We start from the raw sequence: 17,392 nt of genomic DNA on the forward strand, positions 1-17,392 counted from the left end.
AAAAAAAGTAACTAAAAAGCTAAGAGGGTGAATACGTTTGCAAGCCACTGTATGTGAAAATTGGAAGTTTTAGTTTCAACTCCATTGAGTCTCTCTTGGTTTTACCCAGAATGCATTGACTTGTGAATTACCTTTAAGATAACATGTTTCCTTGAAAATTTTTATAGGTGACTTTTTCTATAGTCAGTGGAAATGTAGACAGACTATTTGAGATCCGTATTACGAATGATACCTATGGAGAAGTTTTCCTTGTGAAACCACTGGACAGAGAACTACAAGAAGTGCATTCATTAAGGGTAAGGAGGAGAAAATGTCCTAACCCTGGGTGTCAATTCAGTCTTTTCTAGCGTTACTTGCAAACATGGCCGATTATTATTATATCTGTGCATGTCTGATTTTTTTTTCGTGTCCACTTCTGAAGCGAGTGTTGGATCAAAATCGGTAATGCAAGTCTGTGGTTCCGTGAAAAACATCGGACCGCACTAAGGCTGGTTTCACACTTGCGTTTTTTTGGGCTGTATTTTAGAGCTAAAAAACGCATGCATTTTTTCCCCCTATATTTTGCATGGGATGCGCTTATGTGCGCGTACGCATGCGTTTGTATGCGTTCTTCCGCGCATGCGTTTTTTTGTGGTGTGCGCTCGGACGCACAAAATGCATCCTGTTGCATTTTTTGGGCGTCCAACTTGCCTCAAAAAAACGTATGTGCGCGCAATGCATTTTTTTACAGCAAGACACCCATTATAAGTCTATGGGTGCGCATATGTGCGCATTGGCATGCTCATGTATGCGTTTTTTGCACATGCTTTTTTTGTTGACCATTAGTTAGACAATGGAATTTAGGGGTTTGGGTTAGATTTAGGGTTAGTTAAGGGGGTTTAGGGTTCGTGTTAAGGTTAGGGTTTGGGTTAGTGTTAGTATGGTTTGGTTAAGGGTTAGGGTTTAGGGTTAGTTAGGGTTTAGGGTTAGGGTTTGGGTAGGGTTAGTAGGGTTTGGTTAAGGGTTAGGGTTAGTATGGTTTGGTTAAGGGTTAGGGTTAGGGTCAGGGTTAGGGTTAGGGTTAGGGTTAGTAAAGTCATGGTTTGGGTTAGTGTGAGGGGCCAACTAATGTTGGGAAAAAACGCAAACGAGGTAAAAACGCACTAAAAACGCATACAAACGCATAAAAATGCTGCATTTTTTTCATGCATGCTCATAAAAATGCTTGAAAAAAACGCAGCATTTGTATGCGTTTTTTCTATGCGTTTTTTTGCTGGAAAAACGCGCTGCAAAACAAAGCAAGTGTGAAAGTAGCCTCAGATGTGGTTCGAATGTGGTCCAGTTTTCACAGCTGCCTAAATGGAGAGGGTGGAGAAACTTTGTTTTCTCTCCACCTCCCAGAAATATTCATGCTACTCTGATCAATGTCTGATTAGAATAATAGGACCTTTTTTCTCTGATTGTGCACTGACCCTAATAAAGGTTTTTTTTTATTAAAAATAATTTCAAACTAATCAGAACAAGTCTGAATATAGAGACAGTGAAGAGAAAATTTGAGACAATATACATACATACAGGTGCTTCTCACAAAATTAGAATATCATCAAGGAGTTAATGTATTTCAGTTCTTCAATACAAGAAGTGAAACTCATATATTATATAGAGTCATTACAGACAGTGATCTATTTCAAGTGTTTATTTCTGTTAATGTTGATGATTATGGCTTACAGCCAATGAAAACCCAAAAGTCAACTCAGGAAATTAAAATAAATAACATAAAACACCTGCAAAGGCTTCCTAATCTTTTAAAAAGGTCCCTTAGCTTGTTTCAGTAGGCTTCACACTCATGGGGAAGACTGCTGACTTGACAGGTGTCCAGAAGGCAGTCACTGACACACTCCACAAGGAGGGTAAGGGTACTTTCACACATCAGTTTTTTCCCATCAGGCGTGATCCGGCGTGTCGCCGGAGTGCCGGATCCGGCGCCAACCGGAAGAAACGGATGCGTTTTTCTGCCAGATCCGTCTAACGGATCCGTTTCTTCCGTTTCGTCCGGTTTTTAATCTGTGTTTCGCCGGATTACGACGGATCCGTTTTGTAAAAACGCCCATGGGGGTGCTCAAAAACATGATTGACTACGGAAAACCTATTTTTACAGTGTTCCCAGCCCATCTTTCACAGTTTGTAGAGGAGCAAGTGCAGGTTGGAGAGAGAGAAGAGAAAGTAGCTGGCTGGCGAAGATGGACGTTGTGATAGCAAACAGTCTGAAGAATTTGGTGGATTTCACTGTTGAGGCGAATCGTTTGAAGGCAATTGTTCTTGAGAAGGAGAGAAAGAGACAGCAGCGCATCATGCGTCAGCGCCGACGACGTTTGTGGATCCACCCCATCACAGCCTAGAGCAGCATGGCACGACTGCGTTACATGCATCTGCTGGTCAGGAGATAGTCCATCTATGCGCTCCACTACAGACCTGAAAAATGTGTGGTTTGGAGTTTGTCTTGCATCTGAATGCATGCTTTGCAAAAGTGTTTTGACCTCAAGAATGCTGTTGCTGAGCATATTAAAGCCTGCGGCAATTTGCTCAGACAACACTTTGAGACAGTTTTGAAAAGATGCATTCAGATGTAAGAATTCTGGCGCATAGCTCCTTTCCTAACCCCTCTGCTGCTGCCTCCCAGTACCCGCAGGTGTACTAGAGGTGGCAGCGGCAGAAGGGTGGGGTAAAGGAAAAGCTATTTCCTCACCAGCAGATTCATGGAATGGAGTTGGCCACGATGCTCCAGCGCTGGTGGATGGGATGGAGGGATCACTTGTGAGGGCAGGCTGTGAAGGTGCAGATGGGCGAGGGCAGTCGAATTGTCCCTCGGTGGCGGTCTCGTGAAGGATTGCCCCAGAAGGGTCCAACTGTGCAAGCTCCCGAGTGCTGCTCATGGTGCTGATGAAGAAAGAGCCAAAAAACAAAATTAATATATTGCTATTGCATGTCCCTGGCTGGAAAAAAAAAATTAGTTATACATGTTACATTTTTTTCTACATGGGTTTTTAATATTTACCTTCTGGTCACCATTATTGTCCGGAGGAACGACAGGGCGTGCGCATACTTGTACTTGCTCCTGCATTCTCCAGAGCCACTCGGGGCCTGCATTTCTTTGTTGAACTCCTTCTTGAAGCGATCCCTGATAGATCGCCACCGCTTCACAATTCTCTCCCCTGAAAAGAGAAAGCACAAATTGGTTATTATACAACATCAGGTATCATGCTATAAATAGCGCTCCTGCCGGTCGGGTGACCGGGGTCAATGAAAGGTCACCCGACCCGCACACATAGGACCCTTTATGTTTCACCACGGGGGGGTGGCTTAGCCCCCACGTGGCTACGATCGCTCTGATTGGCTGTTGAAAGTGAAACAGCCAATCAGAGCAATAGTAATATTTCATCAATGAAATTTGATGAAATATTTCAATCCAGCCATGGCCGATGCTACAGTAGCATCGGACATGGCTGGAGACACTAATTTAACCCCCCCACACGGGCTGGCGGGGCAATTGGCCCCCACCACGGACTGACAGCAGCGATGGGCCGCTGCTGTCACGATCTGCCCCCCTCCCCTTCCCTCTGATCCCCCCACAGTCCGATCCCCCCCTCACCCTACCCGGTACCTGTCACGTCCCGCTCCGGCTCCCGGTGTCCCGCCGTCCCTCCTGCATGGGCGCCGCCATCTTTGAAAATGGCGAGCGCATGCGCAGTACGATTGTAATATTTCACCAATTAAATTTGGTGAAATATTACAATCAGTCCATGGCTGATGCTGCAATAGCATCGGCCATGGCTGGAGACAGCAATGAGACCCCTCACCCACCGACTGATGGCGCCAATCGGCTGCCGCCACAGACTAACGGCAGCGATCGGACACCGCAGTCATCATCAGGTCCCCTCCCCCTTCCCTCCACTCCCTCAGCCTTCCGACCCCCCCACCGGCCCCGGTACCTCCTGTCCCTCTGGCCATCCCGGTGTCTTGCGTCATGGGCGCCGCCATCTTGGAAAATGACAGGTGCATGCGCAGTGCGCCGGCTGTAGATTCATTCATTTATTTTGATCACTGTGAGAAACTCTCACAGTGATCAAAATAAAAACGTAAATAACCCCCCCTTTATCACCCACATAGGTAGGGACATATAATAAAATAAAGAAAATATTTTTATTTTTCCATTAGGGTTAGGGTTGGAATTAGGGTTAGGGTTGGAATTAGGATTAGGGTTGGAATTAGGGTTAGGGTTGGAATTAGGATTAGGGTTGGAATTAGGATTAGGGTTGGAATTAGGGTTAGGGTTGGAATTAGGGTTAGAGTTGGAATTAGGGTTAGGATTAGGGTTAGGGTTGTGATTGGGGTTAGGGTTGTGATTAGGGTTGGGATTAGGGTTAGGGGTGTTTTGGGGTTAGGGTTGGAGTTAGAATTGAGGAGTTTCCACTGTTTAGGCACATCAGGGGGTCTCCAAACGTGACATGGCGCCACCATCTTTTCCAGCCAATTTTGCGTTTAAAAAGTCAAACAGTGCTCCCTCCATTCCAAGCCCCGACATGTGCCAAAACAGTGGTGTACCCCCACATATGGGGTATCAGCGTAATCAGGGAAAAATTGCACAACAACTTTTGGGGTCTAATTTCTCCTGTTACCCTTGGGAAAATAAAATTTTTTTATTTTCATGGCTCTGCGTTATAAACTTCTGTGAAGCACTTGGGGGTTCGAAGCGCTCACCAGACATCTAGATAAGTTCCTTGGGGGGTCTAGTTTCCAAAATGGGGTCACTTGTGGGGGGTTTCTACTGTTTAGGCACATCAGGGGCTATGCAAATGTAACATGATGCCTGCAGACCATTCCATAAAGTCGGCATTTTAAAACGTCACTACTTCCCTTCCGAACCCCGACGTGTGCCGAAACAGTGGTTCCCCCCACATATGAGGTACCAGCATACTCAGGACAAACTGGACAACAACTTTTGGGGTGCAATCTCGCCTGTTAGCCTTGTGAAAGTAAAAAATTGTGGGCTAAAAAAATCATTTTTTGAGGAAAAAAATATTTTTTATTTTCATGCCTTTGCGTTGTAAACTTCTGTGAAGAACTTGGGGGTTCAAATTGCTCACCACACATCTAGATTAGTTCCATGGGTAGTCTAGTTTCCAAAATGGGGTCACTTGTGGGGGGTTTCCACTGTTTAGGCGCATCAGGGGCTCTGCAAGCGCAACATGACGCCTATAGACCATTCCATCAAGTCAACATTTCAAAACGTCACTACTTCCCTTCCGAGCCCCGACGTGTGCCCAAACAGTGGTCCCCCCACATATGGGGTACCAGTGTACTCAAGAGAAACTGGACAACAACTTTAGGAGTCCAATTTCTCCTGTTAATATTGTGAAAATAAAAATTAGCTGGCTAAAAAATCATTTTTTGAGGAAAAAAAATATTTTTATTTTCACGGCTCTGCGTTATAAACGTCTGTGAAGCACCTGAGGATTCAAAGTGCTCACTATGCATCTAGATAAGTTCCTTGGGGGGTCTAGTTTCCAAAATGGGGGCATTTGTGGGGGAGCTCCAATGTTTAGGCACACAGGGGCTCTCACATGGTGTCCGCTAATGATTGGAGCTAATTTTCCATTCAAAAAGTCAAATGGCGCTCCTTCCCTTCTGGACCCTGCCGTGCATCCAAACAGTGGTTTATGAACACATATGAGGTATCGGTGTACTCAGGACAAACTGGACAACACCATTTGGGGTCCAATTTCTCCTTTTAGCCTTGTGAAAATAAAAATTAGCGGGCTTAAAAATCATTTTTGAGGAAAAAAATATTTTTTTATTTTCTCTGCTCTGCATTATAATCTTCTGTGAAGCACTTGTGTGGTGAGCACTTTGAACCCCCATCTAGATAAGTTCCTTCAGGGGGTCTAATTTCCAAAATGGGGTCACTTGTGGGGGAGCTCCAATGTTTAGGCACACAGGGGCTCTCCAAATACGACATGGTGTCCGCTAATGATTGGAGCTAATTTTCCATTCAAAAAGTCAAATGGCGCTCCTTCCCTTCTGGACCCTGCCGTGCGTCCAAACAGTGGTTTATGAACACATATGAGGTATTGGTGTACTCAGGAGAAATTGCCCAACAAGTTTTATGATCCATTCTACCCTGTTGCCCATGTGAAAATGAAGAAACTGAGTCTAAAAGAAAAGTTTTGTGAAAAAAAAAGTACTTTTTTTTTTTTTTTAAGGATCAATTTGTGAAGCACCTGGGGGTTCAAAGTGCTCATTATGCATCTAGGTAAGTTCCTTGGAGGGTCTAGTTTCCAAAATGGGGTCACTTGTGGGGGAGCTCCAATGTTTAGGCACACAGGGACTTTCCAAAAGCGACATGGCAACCGATAAATATTCCAGCTTATTTTCCATTCAAAAAGTCAAATGGCGTTCCTTCCCTTCTGAGCCCTGCCATGTGCCCAAACAGTGGTTTATGACCACATATGAGGTATCGAAGAAATTGCCCAACAAATTTTAGGATCCATTTTATCCTATTACCCATGTGATAATGAAAAAAATGATGCTAAAAGAAAATTTTTGTTGGAAAAATTAAAATGTCCATTTTTTCCTTCCATGTTGCTTTAGTCCCTGTTAAGTACCTGAAGGGTTAATAATCTTCTTGAATGTAGTTTTGAGTAGCTTGAGGGGTGCAGTTTTTAGAATGGTGTCACTTTTGGGTATTTTCTGCCATATAGACTCCTCAAAGTGACTTCAAATGTGAGGTGGTCCCTAAAAAAAAATGGTTTTGTAAATTTTGCTGTAAAAATGAGAAATCGCTGGTCAACTTTTAACCCTTATAACTTCCTAACAAAAAAAATTTTGTTTCCAAAATTGTGCTGATGTAAAGTAGACATGTGGGAAATGTTATTTATTAACTATTTTGTGTCACATAACTCTCTGGTTTAACAGAATAAAATTCAAAATTTGAAAATTGTGAAATTTTCAAAATTTTTGCCAAATTTCCATTTTTTTCACAAATAAATGCAAAAATTATCGACCTCAATTTACCACTAACATGAAGCCCAATATGTCACGGAAAAACAATCTCAGAATCGCTAGGATGCGTTGAAGCATTCCTGAGTTATTACTTCATAAAGGGACACTGTTCAGAAATGCAAAAAATGGCCAGGTCATCAAGGTCAAAATAGGCTGGGTCATGAAGGGGTTAACTATTGAAGCTGAATCTACTTTACCAAAAATTATTTAAAAAATAAAACATTTTATACCTGTAAGCGCTGTCGATGCGAGGGAGGGCTCCCAGAAGAAGAAAACATTTCCATTACTGCTGGCGGCGTGTGATGATGGTGGCCAGCGTCTGATGCTGGTGGCGTCTGCTGCTGTGCGGCATCTGGTGCTGGGAGCGTCTCGTGCTGCTGCCCGGCGTCTGCTGCTGGCAGCGTTGGCTGATGCTGGGCGGCGTGTTCTTCAGCTGCATGGCGTCTGCTACTGGCAGCATGCACTTGAGCTGCGCGGCGTCTGCTGTTGCTGGCGGCGTTAGATCCTGGCCACCGTCTAAAACTGTTGCTGGCAGCATCTGCTGCTGCTTGCGGCCTCTGCTGCTGGCTGGCTGATCCCTTGATGGCCTTTGGGATGCTTCCTTGGCAGTCTCCATGGTAGTGGCTGAGGGTGAGTGCCCCACTGGCATAATATATGTTTCCTGGGGGTTGGCCAACTTCTGAGCATGCTCAGACGTAAAAACCGGATCCGGCCACCGGATCCTTCTTTTGCCGGATCCGGCGCATTGCGGCACCGATAGACTTCAATTGTAGCAAAAAAACGGAATCGCCGGATCCGGCGTTTCCGGCTTTTTTGCCGGAGACATAAAACGTTACTGTTGCCGTTTTTTCCAGACGCCGGAATGCAACGTTTTGCCGGATCCGGCAAAAACCGGATGAAAAGCAAGGCCATGTGGCACGATCTGGCGCTAATACAAGTCAATGGGTAAAAACCGGATCTGGCTTCAGATTTAGCCGGATCAGTTTTTTTTTTAAAAAAAAGCCGGATCGTGCCTGACGGGAAAAAACTGATGTGTGAAAGTAGCCTTAGCCATAAAAGGTCATTGTTAAAGAAGCTGGCTGCTCACAGAGTGCTGTATCCAAGCATATTAATGGGAAGTTAAGTGGAAGGAATAAGTGTGGTAGAAAAAGGTGCACAAGCAATCAGGATAACCGCAGCCTTGAAAGGATGGTTAAAAAAAGGCCATTCAAAAATTTGGGGGAGATTCACAAGGAGTGAACTGCTGCTGGAGTCATTGTTTCAAGAGCCACCACACACAGGATAAGAGCTACAAGTGTCTGATTCCTTGCGTCAAGCCACTAGTGACCAATAGACGCCAGAAGCATCTTAGCTGGGCCAAGGAGAAAAATATCTGGACTGTTGCTCAGTGGTGCAAAGTGTTGCTTTCAGACGAAAGTAAATTTTTCATTTCATTTGGAAATCAAGGTCCCAGAGTCTGGAGGAAGAGTGGAGGAGCACACAATCCAAGCTGCTTGAGGTATAGTGTGAAGTTTCCACAATAAGTGATGGTTTGGTGACTCATGTCATCTGCTGGTGTAGGTGCACTGAGTTTTATCAAGACCAAAGTCAGCACAGCAGTCTACCAGGAAATTTTAGAGCACTTCATGCATCCCTCTGCCAACAAGCTTTTTAGAGATGGAAATGTCATTCTCCAGCAGGACTTAGCACCTGTCCACACTGCCAAAAGTACCAATACCTGGATTAAAAACAACAGTAACACTGTGCTTGATTGGCCAGCAAACTCACCTGATCTTAACCACATATAGAATCTATGGGGTATTGTCAAGAGGAAGATGATAGACACTAGACCCAACAATGCAGATGAGCTGAAGGCTGCTATCAAAGCAACCTGGACTTCCATAACTCTTCAGCAGTTCCACAGCCTGATCGCCGCCATGCCACGCTGCATTGACGCAGTAATTGATGCCAAAGGAGCCCCGACCAAGTATTGAGTGCATTTACTGAACATACATTTCAGTAGGCCAACATTTTGGATTTTAAAATCATTTTTTAACCTGGTGTTATAAAATATTCCTATTTACAGAGATAATGACTTTTGGGTAGAGTTGAGCGACTTTGGTCGGATCGGGTTTCATGAAACCCGATCCGACCAAAGTCGCTCAACTCTACTTTTGGGTTTTCATTGGCTGTAAGCCATAATCGTCAACATTAACAGAAATAAACACTTGAAATAGATCACTCTGTATGTAATGACTCTATATAATATATGAGTAACTTTTTGCATTGAATTATTGGTATTAGGCTACATACAGACATTCGCACGCATGTTTCTGCCAGAGGGTAATGGACCAATTTCTTCTCAGGTGTTTTTTTTTCATTCCTTTTTGTCACTGATGCAATAGAATTTCTCTGCTGTTTCACCCATCCTTGACTCTTAACAATGTATTAATTAAAAATGGATGGACCTCGGATGGAACACTGAAGTGCAAGTCTGTCTTTTGCATTTCATCCAGAATTCCCCATAGACATTAATGGCTGAGACTGATCTGCAAAACGGTTGCGAAATAGGACATGTTTTGAGTCTCACGGACTGGAGACACAGATCCATTTTTAAAACATATATGCAATTCAATGAAACTCTATTCGTAAACATGCTGTCTGAGAAAAAAAACAGACAGCACACAGATGTGTGAATGTTGCCTAAGGCCTGTTTCACACTTCCGTATTTTCCCGTCAGTCAAAATCCGCCAAGTTTTTTCCCCCCATAGACCTACATTATTGACAGATCTTGACTGACGGTCGTCCGTACCACCCATTTGTTTACGGATCGGCCAAGATTTTAGCGGCTCCCGGGCGGATGAGACGGTCCCTGCAACGTTTTTTTGCTTTGACGGTCCGCTATTTTGAGCATTAACCCATAAAAGCCGTTCCAGGAGCTGCTAAAATCTCTCTCTCTCGTTCCCGCGTCCCATCCCTGCGATCTTGCTCCAACTCCCGATTTCCACCTCCCGATCTTGCTCCACCTCCCGTCCCCTCGTTCTCGCTCAAACTCCCAATCTCACTCCAACTACCGGAATTTCTCGATCCGCCTCCCGGCCGACCGCTCTCGTTCCAACTCACGGTCGCTTTAAATTACGCCACGTCGCTTCTCCCGCGGTTCCTTCCTTCAAAAACTCCGCTGCCATCCGTCCGTCAAGGATCAGTTGCTCTCATCCTTTGGCGGATTTCAACTGACCGCCGATGACGGAGGTATGAAACAGGCCTAAGGAGCATGCATACCACATAATTTTTCTGTATCCTTACAGGTGTCAGAAAGGAAATGCATGTATGGAAATGCAGTAATTATTGAAAAACTGTGGTGTTATGTTAGACAACAGAAAATGTTTAAGAAAAAAACATGTATTGAATTACAGCACTGTGCAAAAGTTTAGATTAGATTTATATATGGAAAAATGCTACCAAGTAAGAATGCTTTCAAAAATTGAAGTGTTAATAATTTATTTTTATCAATTAAAACAATGCCAACTAAATGAATAAAAGAGAAACCTAAATAAAATCCATATTTGTTGTGACCATTTTTTGTTTTTAAAATAGCATCAATTCTTGTAAAATACATTTATCAACAGTTTTTAAAGAAACTCATCAGAGAAGTTACCCAACAGCTTGGAGAACTAACCACAGATTTTCTGTGGATGTAGTTGTTAGTGCTCACCTGATGAGGTGGATTCACCGAGCCAGAGGTCACATGGACCAGGGGCGATGGCACAGTATGGAGGACCTGGACAATGTGCTTTACTGGACATAAAGAAAATAAGCAGAGCAATCCTCAGAGTTAGAAGGTCAGAGAAAGATTAGATTGCAGGTGAAGGGTTAACTACAAGTCTAAACCAGGATGTAGATGAAGGTTGTAGAAACACAGGAATTGCAGCAGCTACAAGGAGAAAATGAAGTTGTATTCACCCTGCAGTGGCTTCTCTTCCAGTCATCAGGGCAGTGCAAGGGTATTTTACAGTCACTGCTCATTATACAGTGAGCATGGCTGTAATTACTCGCTGGAACATTGTGTGATAGCCTGCTCTACACACTCACACTGCCCACTTTGAACACATTTTATAAGTGGTCATAAATTTGTAAATAAGTCATGAAAGAATAAAGTTACATTAAAACCAAGCACACCATAGTTTTTCTTGTGAAATTCTCAACAAGTTTGATGTGTCACATGACCCTCTTCTCATTGGAAAAAATAAAGTTGGATCCAAAATGGCTGACTTCAAAATGGCTGCCATGGTCACCACCCATCTTGAAAAGCCCCCCCCCCTCACATATACTAATGTTCCACAAACAGGAAGTTGATATCACCAACCATTCCCATTTAGGTGTATCCTTAGAAATGGCCCACCCTCTATATGTAATGCACGGCACCATTTCACACCCTGCTAAAGCATCAGTGAGGGGGCTAATGCCATTTTATGTGGCCCTGTGGGCCTCCTCTTAAAATGCCCTGCAGCTGTGACATTTAGTGGTTTATCACACCTTGCACATTGGTGGTCAATCAACGATCAAGGTTCCCATTGGGAGCCACCGGGGTCAGGAATGGCAGCTTGTACAGCAGAGTTGATTTCCATCTCCAGAGTCCCCTGGGGAAGTGAAATATACATATCATATTGAAATCTCTCTCTTCTATCCTCTCACTCCTTTCTAGTAGTGAGATTTATTCACCGCAAATTGAACTCTTATGGAAATTTCAACAAAGCCACCAAATCTGTATTTCAAATGATCCTCTCATTTATAGTGCTAGTTGCAATTCTGGCATTTTAAAATCTGTGTATGAACCAGTTACACAAATCTCTTATTTTAGTAAGCATGTACATAATGTTAAACTTGATTACCGATATGTTTCAGATCCAGGCGTCTGACAAAGGTTCTCCACCTCGAAAAACTGATTTTACATTAACAGTGAATGTTGTGGATGTGAATGACAACCCACCAGTTATTGACAGCCCTAGTGGTTATAATGTCAGTGTGTTTGAGGTACGTGTTTTAATTCTCTAACTCTATATTAAAAAAAAAAGTTTTATGTACTAAAAGAAAAAAAGGAACACAATGACTGAGATTTGTTATGAAATGGGTAAATTCAGCATATTCATCTTAAATATATATACTGTGTGTCAAAACTATACTGAACTACCTTCCATTGTGGCCTTCTACTGTACTAGTCTACGGTTGGCTTCCATGTCACCTTCTCCTCCATTTCATGGCCAATGATGGAGGAAACAGATTTTTTTATGTGCACATTTCATCTATTTCATGTACCAATACGACACCACGTAAATTATTAGTATGTGTTTTGTTGGTGGTGATGTTGCTGCATTGGTAACCATGATATAATTTTTTTTACCCCATGTTTGTAGAATGTTGGAGGGGGAACATCAGTTATTAGAGTGACAGCAACAGACAGGGACAAAGGACTGAACAGCGTCCTCTCATATTACATTACACAAGGCAATGAGGACCTAATTTTCCGCATGGACAGGCTCACAGGTGAAATTGCCACTCGTCCATCACCTCCTGACCGTGAAAAACAGAGTTTCTACCGCCTCATGGTTGTTGTCGAAGATGAAGGAAACCCTGCTTTATCAGTAAGTGCCATTCCAGAATTCTGCACAGTAGTATATTGCTATTTTACACAGGGCCGCTGGGAAGAACTTGCATTTTTGTTTTTAATGTTTATAATTCAGATAATTAAATGTTGGTGAATAATGTATTCAACAGACTTATTAATCGGTCTAGGGGATGGTAATGTGGAGGGATGTTTTCACTGTTATGTAAAAAAAAAAACATGTTTTCTTATTTACATTCTATCGGGATGAGAGGTAAGGAGTTGTATATAAAAGGATTTCGTAAGTCTAACATCTGTGAAGGATAAGAGAACCTGGCTCACAAACTTACAAACTAGATTCTCTAAAAATCTATTTGCATACAAGGACCATCTTAGACTACAACAAAATATATACAATGTTCCAATAATTTATTTGTATAGATTCACCCTTAGTGCCATATACGGTATATATTTATATGTTTAAGTAAAATTACCATGCTTTGCATATGCTATTTTATTTTACTGTGTATAGTTATAAATCTTGTTTGCTACTTATATGAAGTCAGTTATAAAGAGATGAAACAAAGCGTAGGCCCTTTGTGCCAGATTGGTCCAATCGTTTGGCTTAAATATTGGCTTTGGTGTACCATTTTTTTCTGGCAAATATCTCAAGTATCTTAGCTTTGAGAGATCTGAAACCTGGCCTAAAACCTTTAGCAGCGCCTAATTTGCCTATATCTCAAATTTAGAGCAGTTTAGGCCGTAAATTTATATTTGTTATCATATTACATTTTTTTCTGAGTGTCTCTAAAAATTTGGGGAATGTTGGTTTCATCGCGATGGCCAAACCAAAAAGGTCAAGTTCGGTGTCTGTACACACGGTAAACACTTCTCATGGACGTCTGTGTTAGGCCGGGGTCACACTTGCGAGAAACTCGCACGAGTCTCGCATCTCAATACCCAGCATTGCCGCAGGCACTCGGGACCGGTATTTCTATGCAGCTGAGCACTCCAGTCCAAGTGCCTGTGGGCTTGATGTTAGCCAACTTTACACAACTGACATCAACCCCACAATCCAATTACCCTGATTACATTTGCACTAGGGTAATTAGGTAGAACTGAAGCTAAGCACCAGAATGCATATGCCATTTCTGAGGTGACTAAGGGTTGGTCTTATTAGGCTGGGAAGGGACCAATATCCATGGCCCTTTCCAGCCTATTAATATCAGCCCCCAGCTGTCTGAAGCTGACAGCTGGGGGCTGATTTTAATAGGTTGGGAAGGTCCATGGATATTGGCCCCTTTCAAGAATAATAAGACCAGCTCACAGCTGTCTGATTTCCCTTGGCTGGTTAGTAAAAATAGGGGTGAAGCCACATTGTTCATTTGTTTATTACCATTTTTTATTTATTTGTTAATAAATAAATGAAAAAAACAGTGTGGGGCCCCCCTATTTTTAGTAAATAGCTAAGGGAAACCAGACAGCTGCGGGCTGATATTAATAGGTTGGGAATGCCCATGGTAATTGGACCATTCTCAACTTACAAATATCAGCCTGCAGCCACCCCAGAAGTGGTGCATCATATTTGATGCGCCAAATCTGGCACTTAGCCTCAGCTCTTCCCTATAGCCCTGGTGAGGTGCCAGTTGGGGTAGTTGTTTTGGGGGTTAGTAATGGAGAGGTTTCACTCAGACACCCCATTACTAACCCACCAGTAAAAATAAACACACACAGAAAGAAAAAAAAAACTTTATCTGATTAAAGACTCCCCCACACTATGCCTCGTACACCCATTTATAAATAAAATAATCCTACAAAGTAATCCATGTCCATCTTCTTCTTTGTCTCTGGCACCTGTGAATAGCATTAAGTACAGGTGCATCTCACAAAATTAGAATATGATTAAAAAGTTAATTAATTTCAGTTCTTCAATAGAAAAAGTGAAATTCATACATTAGAGTCATTACAAACAGTGATGCATTTCAAGTGTTTATTTCTGTTAATATTGATGACAGCCAAAGAAAACCCAAAAGTCATTATCTCAGTAAATTAGAATACTTTATAACACCAGCTTGAAAAAATTATTTTAAAATTAGAAATGTTGGCCTACTGAAATGAATATTCAGTAAATGCACTCAATACTTGGTCGGGGCTGCTTTGGCATCAGTTACTGCATTAATGCGGTGTGGTATGGAGGCAATCAGCCTGTGGCACTGCTGAGGTGTTATGGAAGCCCAGGGTGCTTTGATAGCAGCCTTCAGCTCATCTGCATTGTTGGGTCTGGTGTCTCTCAGCTTCCTCTTTACAATACAGTCCTCTTTACAATACAAGTTCAGGTGAGTTTGCTGGCCAATCAAGCACAGTGATACTGTTTGTGGTTTTTAAACCAGGTATTGGTACTTTTGGCAGTGTGGACAGGTGCCAAGTCCTGCTGGAGAATGAAATTTCCAACACTAGAAAGCTGGTTGGCAGAGGGAAGCATGAAGTGCTCTAATATTTCCTGGTAGACGACTGCGCTGACATTGGTTTTGATAAAACCCAGTGTACCTATACCAGCAGATGACATGGCTCCCCAATCCATCAATGACTGTGGAAACTACACACTCGTCCTCAAGCAGCTTGGAATGTCTGTCTCTCCACTCTTCCTCCAGACTCTGGGACCTTGATTTCCAAGGTCTAGTGTGAAGTATCCACAATCAATGATGGTTTGGGGAACCATATCATCTGCTGGTGTTGATCCACTGTGCTTTATCAAGACCAAAGTCAGCACAGCCGTCTACCAGGAAACTTTAGAGCACTTCATGCTTCCTTCTGCCGACAAAGCTTATTGGAGATGGAAATTTCATTCTACAGCAGGACTTGGCACCTGTCCACACTGTCAAAATTAAGGTACCAATTCCTGGTTTAAAAACAACAGTGTCACTATGCTTGATTGGCCAGCAAACTCGCCTGACCTTAACCCCATAGAGAATCTATGAGGTATTGTCAAGAAGAAGATGAGAGACACCAGACCAAACAATACATATGAGTTGAAGGCTGCTATCAAAGCAACCTGGGCCTCCATAACACCTCCGCAGTGCTGCAAACTGATTGCCTCCATGCCATGTCGCATATTTCAGTTTTTCTTTTTTAATAAATTTGCAAAAATTTCTACATTTTTTTTTTCCAGTCAATATGGTGTGCAGAGTGTACATTAATGAGAAAAAAATGAACTTTTTTGAATTTACCAAATGGCTGCAATGAAAGAAAGAGTGAAAAATTTAAAGGGGTCTGAATACTTTCCGCACCCACTGTATATAGATACACACGTGAACTTTTCCACTTTTTTCACATTACACCCAGAAGCTTAACTGTATTATACTGGATTTTTATCTAATATACCAGAACAAAAGTAGCAAGTACTTGTGAAATGTAAAGGAAATGAATGATACATGGTTTTCTAATTATTTTAAAAATATAAATCTGAAAATTGTGAAATGCATTTGTATTAAGCGCCCTCTAGTATGATACCCCTAAATATAAACCCAAGTAACCAATTGCCTCCAGAAGTCACATAATTAGTAAATTGAGTCCATGTGTGGAGAGCACTAATAAGAGAAACAGCAAGAGGCCCATCATCACTGTGGAGGCAATGCAGCTTAGTTGGGTGAATCTGACCATAGGGCAACTATTAGTCATAAACTCTGAAATTCTGGCTTTTATGAACAAGCAAGAAGAATTCCATTTTTGAAAGCAAGCCATAAGAAGTCATTTTTTCAGTCATTTTTGCAAAAACTTTGTTTCTAAAGATTGGACAAGTAGCAAGAACTGGCCCAGTTTTCCATGGGTGTCTTATATTGTCCTGCCTCTATAGTATTCTTAGAGATTACATTTGACATGAAAGGTGACTTTGTCATACTCAAGTGTTCCAGGCTGCCCAACGCAAGTGCAGAATGTCTTATATTTGGCAAAATGAATCAGGCATGATACCAAGGATTAGATCAGTTGTAGAATGCATGCCTGTCCATTATGCTCCATACTGTTCTGCCACCTGCATTTCTGATGCTCCCAGATCTACTGCCTGTCCATCATGGTCTATCTATTATTGTTGCTGCAAGTGCTGGCCCTAAATACCTACAAATCTCCTTCCTCTCAATCATTTTCTATACTATACTCCTTCCTGCCCATTGTGTTCTACTGTATATCTATACTATTTTTGGGAACCATTCGCTTCACATGGTAAAAAATAGCAAGAAACGTCTCCAAAAATGTAATTTTTTTGGAAGGCCTGTTAAAAAGCCACTGCTGTTTCACTTGCCAAACCTCTTTCTTATCCCAAAAAGGGGAAATTTTGAGGCTGGTTTCTTAAGTAGTTGCTTCTTAGGGCCCCATCACACATAGTGACTCACCAGCGAGCCTGACAACGATATGAACTTGTCAGGATCGCTGGTGTGTCGCTACATGATCGCTGGTAAGCTGCCAAACAGGCAGCTTCACCAGCGATCAGGACAGCGACACGTGGGTAACAAGCGACGCACGTCGCTTAGTTACCCACTGTGTACCTTAGTTACCAGCACGCTGATGCAGGGAGCTGGTAACCAAGGTACACATCTGGTTTCTAAGCGGCACGCAGCACTTAGAAACCCAATGTGTACCTTGGTTACCAGCTCCCTGCACCAGCGCGGTGGTAACTAAGGTACAGATCGGGATTTTAAAGCGGCGCTTACAAACCCGATGTTTACCTTGGTTAACAGCTCCAGCTCGCTGATCGCTGGTCCCCCGCCTGCCACGCGA

The 17,392-nt window shown here is 42.6% G+C and overlaps 1 protein-coding gene across 2 annotated transcripts in view; it reads left to right on the forward strand.

Moving 5' to 3' along the window:
- Window positions 1-17,392, forward strand: part of CDH23 (cadherin related 23) — a 1,761,581-nt gene that overhangs the window by 1,436,408 nt on the left and 307,781 nt on the right. For both annotated transcript variants that reach the window (XM_073574902.1, XM_073574903.1), the window contains exons 34-36: window positions 168-296; window positions 11,923-12,051; window positions 12,432-12,659. In XM_073574902.1, the coding sequence (XP_073431003.1) occupies window positions 168-296; window positions 11,923-12,051; window positions 12,432-12,659 (486 nt within the window). The remainder of the gene's footprint in view (window positions 1-167; window positions 297-11,922; window positions 12,052-12,431; window positions 12,660-17,392) is intronic.

The sequence above is a fragment of the Dendrobates tinctorius genome, unplaced genomic scaffold (genome assembly GCF_039654945.1).
Source record: "Dendrobates tinctorius isolate UK_male_01 unplaced genomic scaffold, ASM3965494v1 ptg000040l, whole genome shotgun sequence".
Taxonomy (NCBI): domain Eukaryota; kingdom Metazoa; phylum Chordata; class Amphibia; order Anura; family Dendrobatidae; genus Dendrobates; species Dendrobates tinctorius.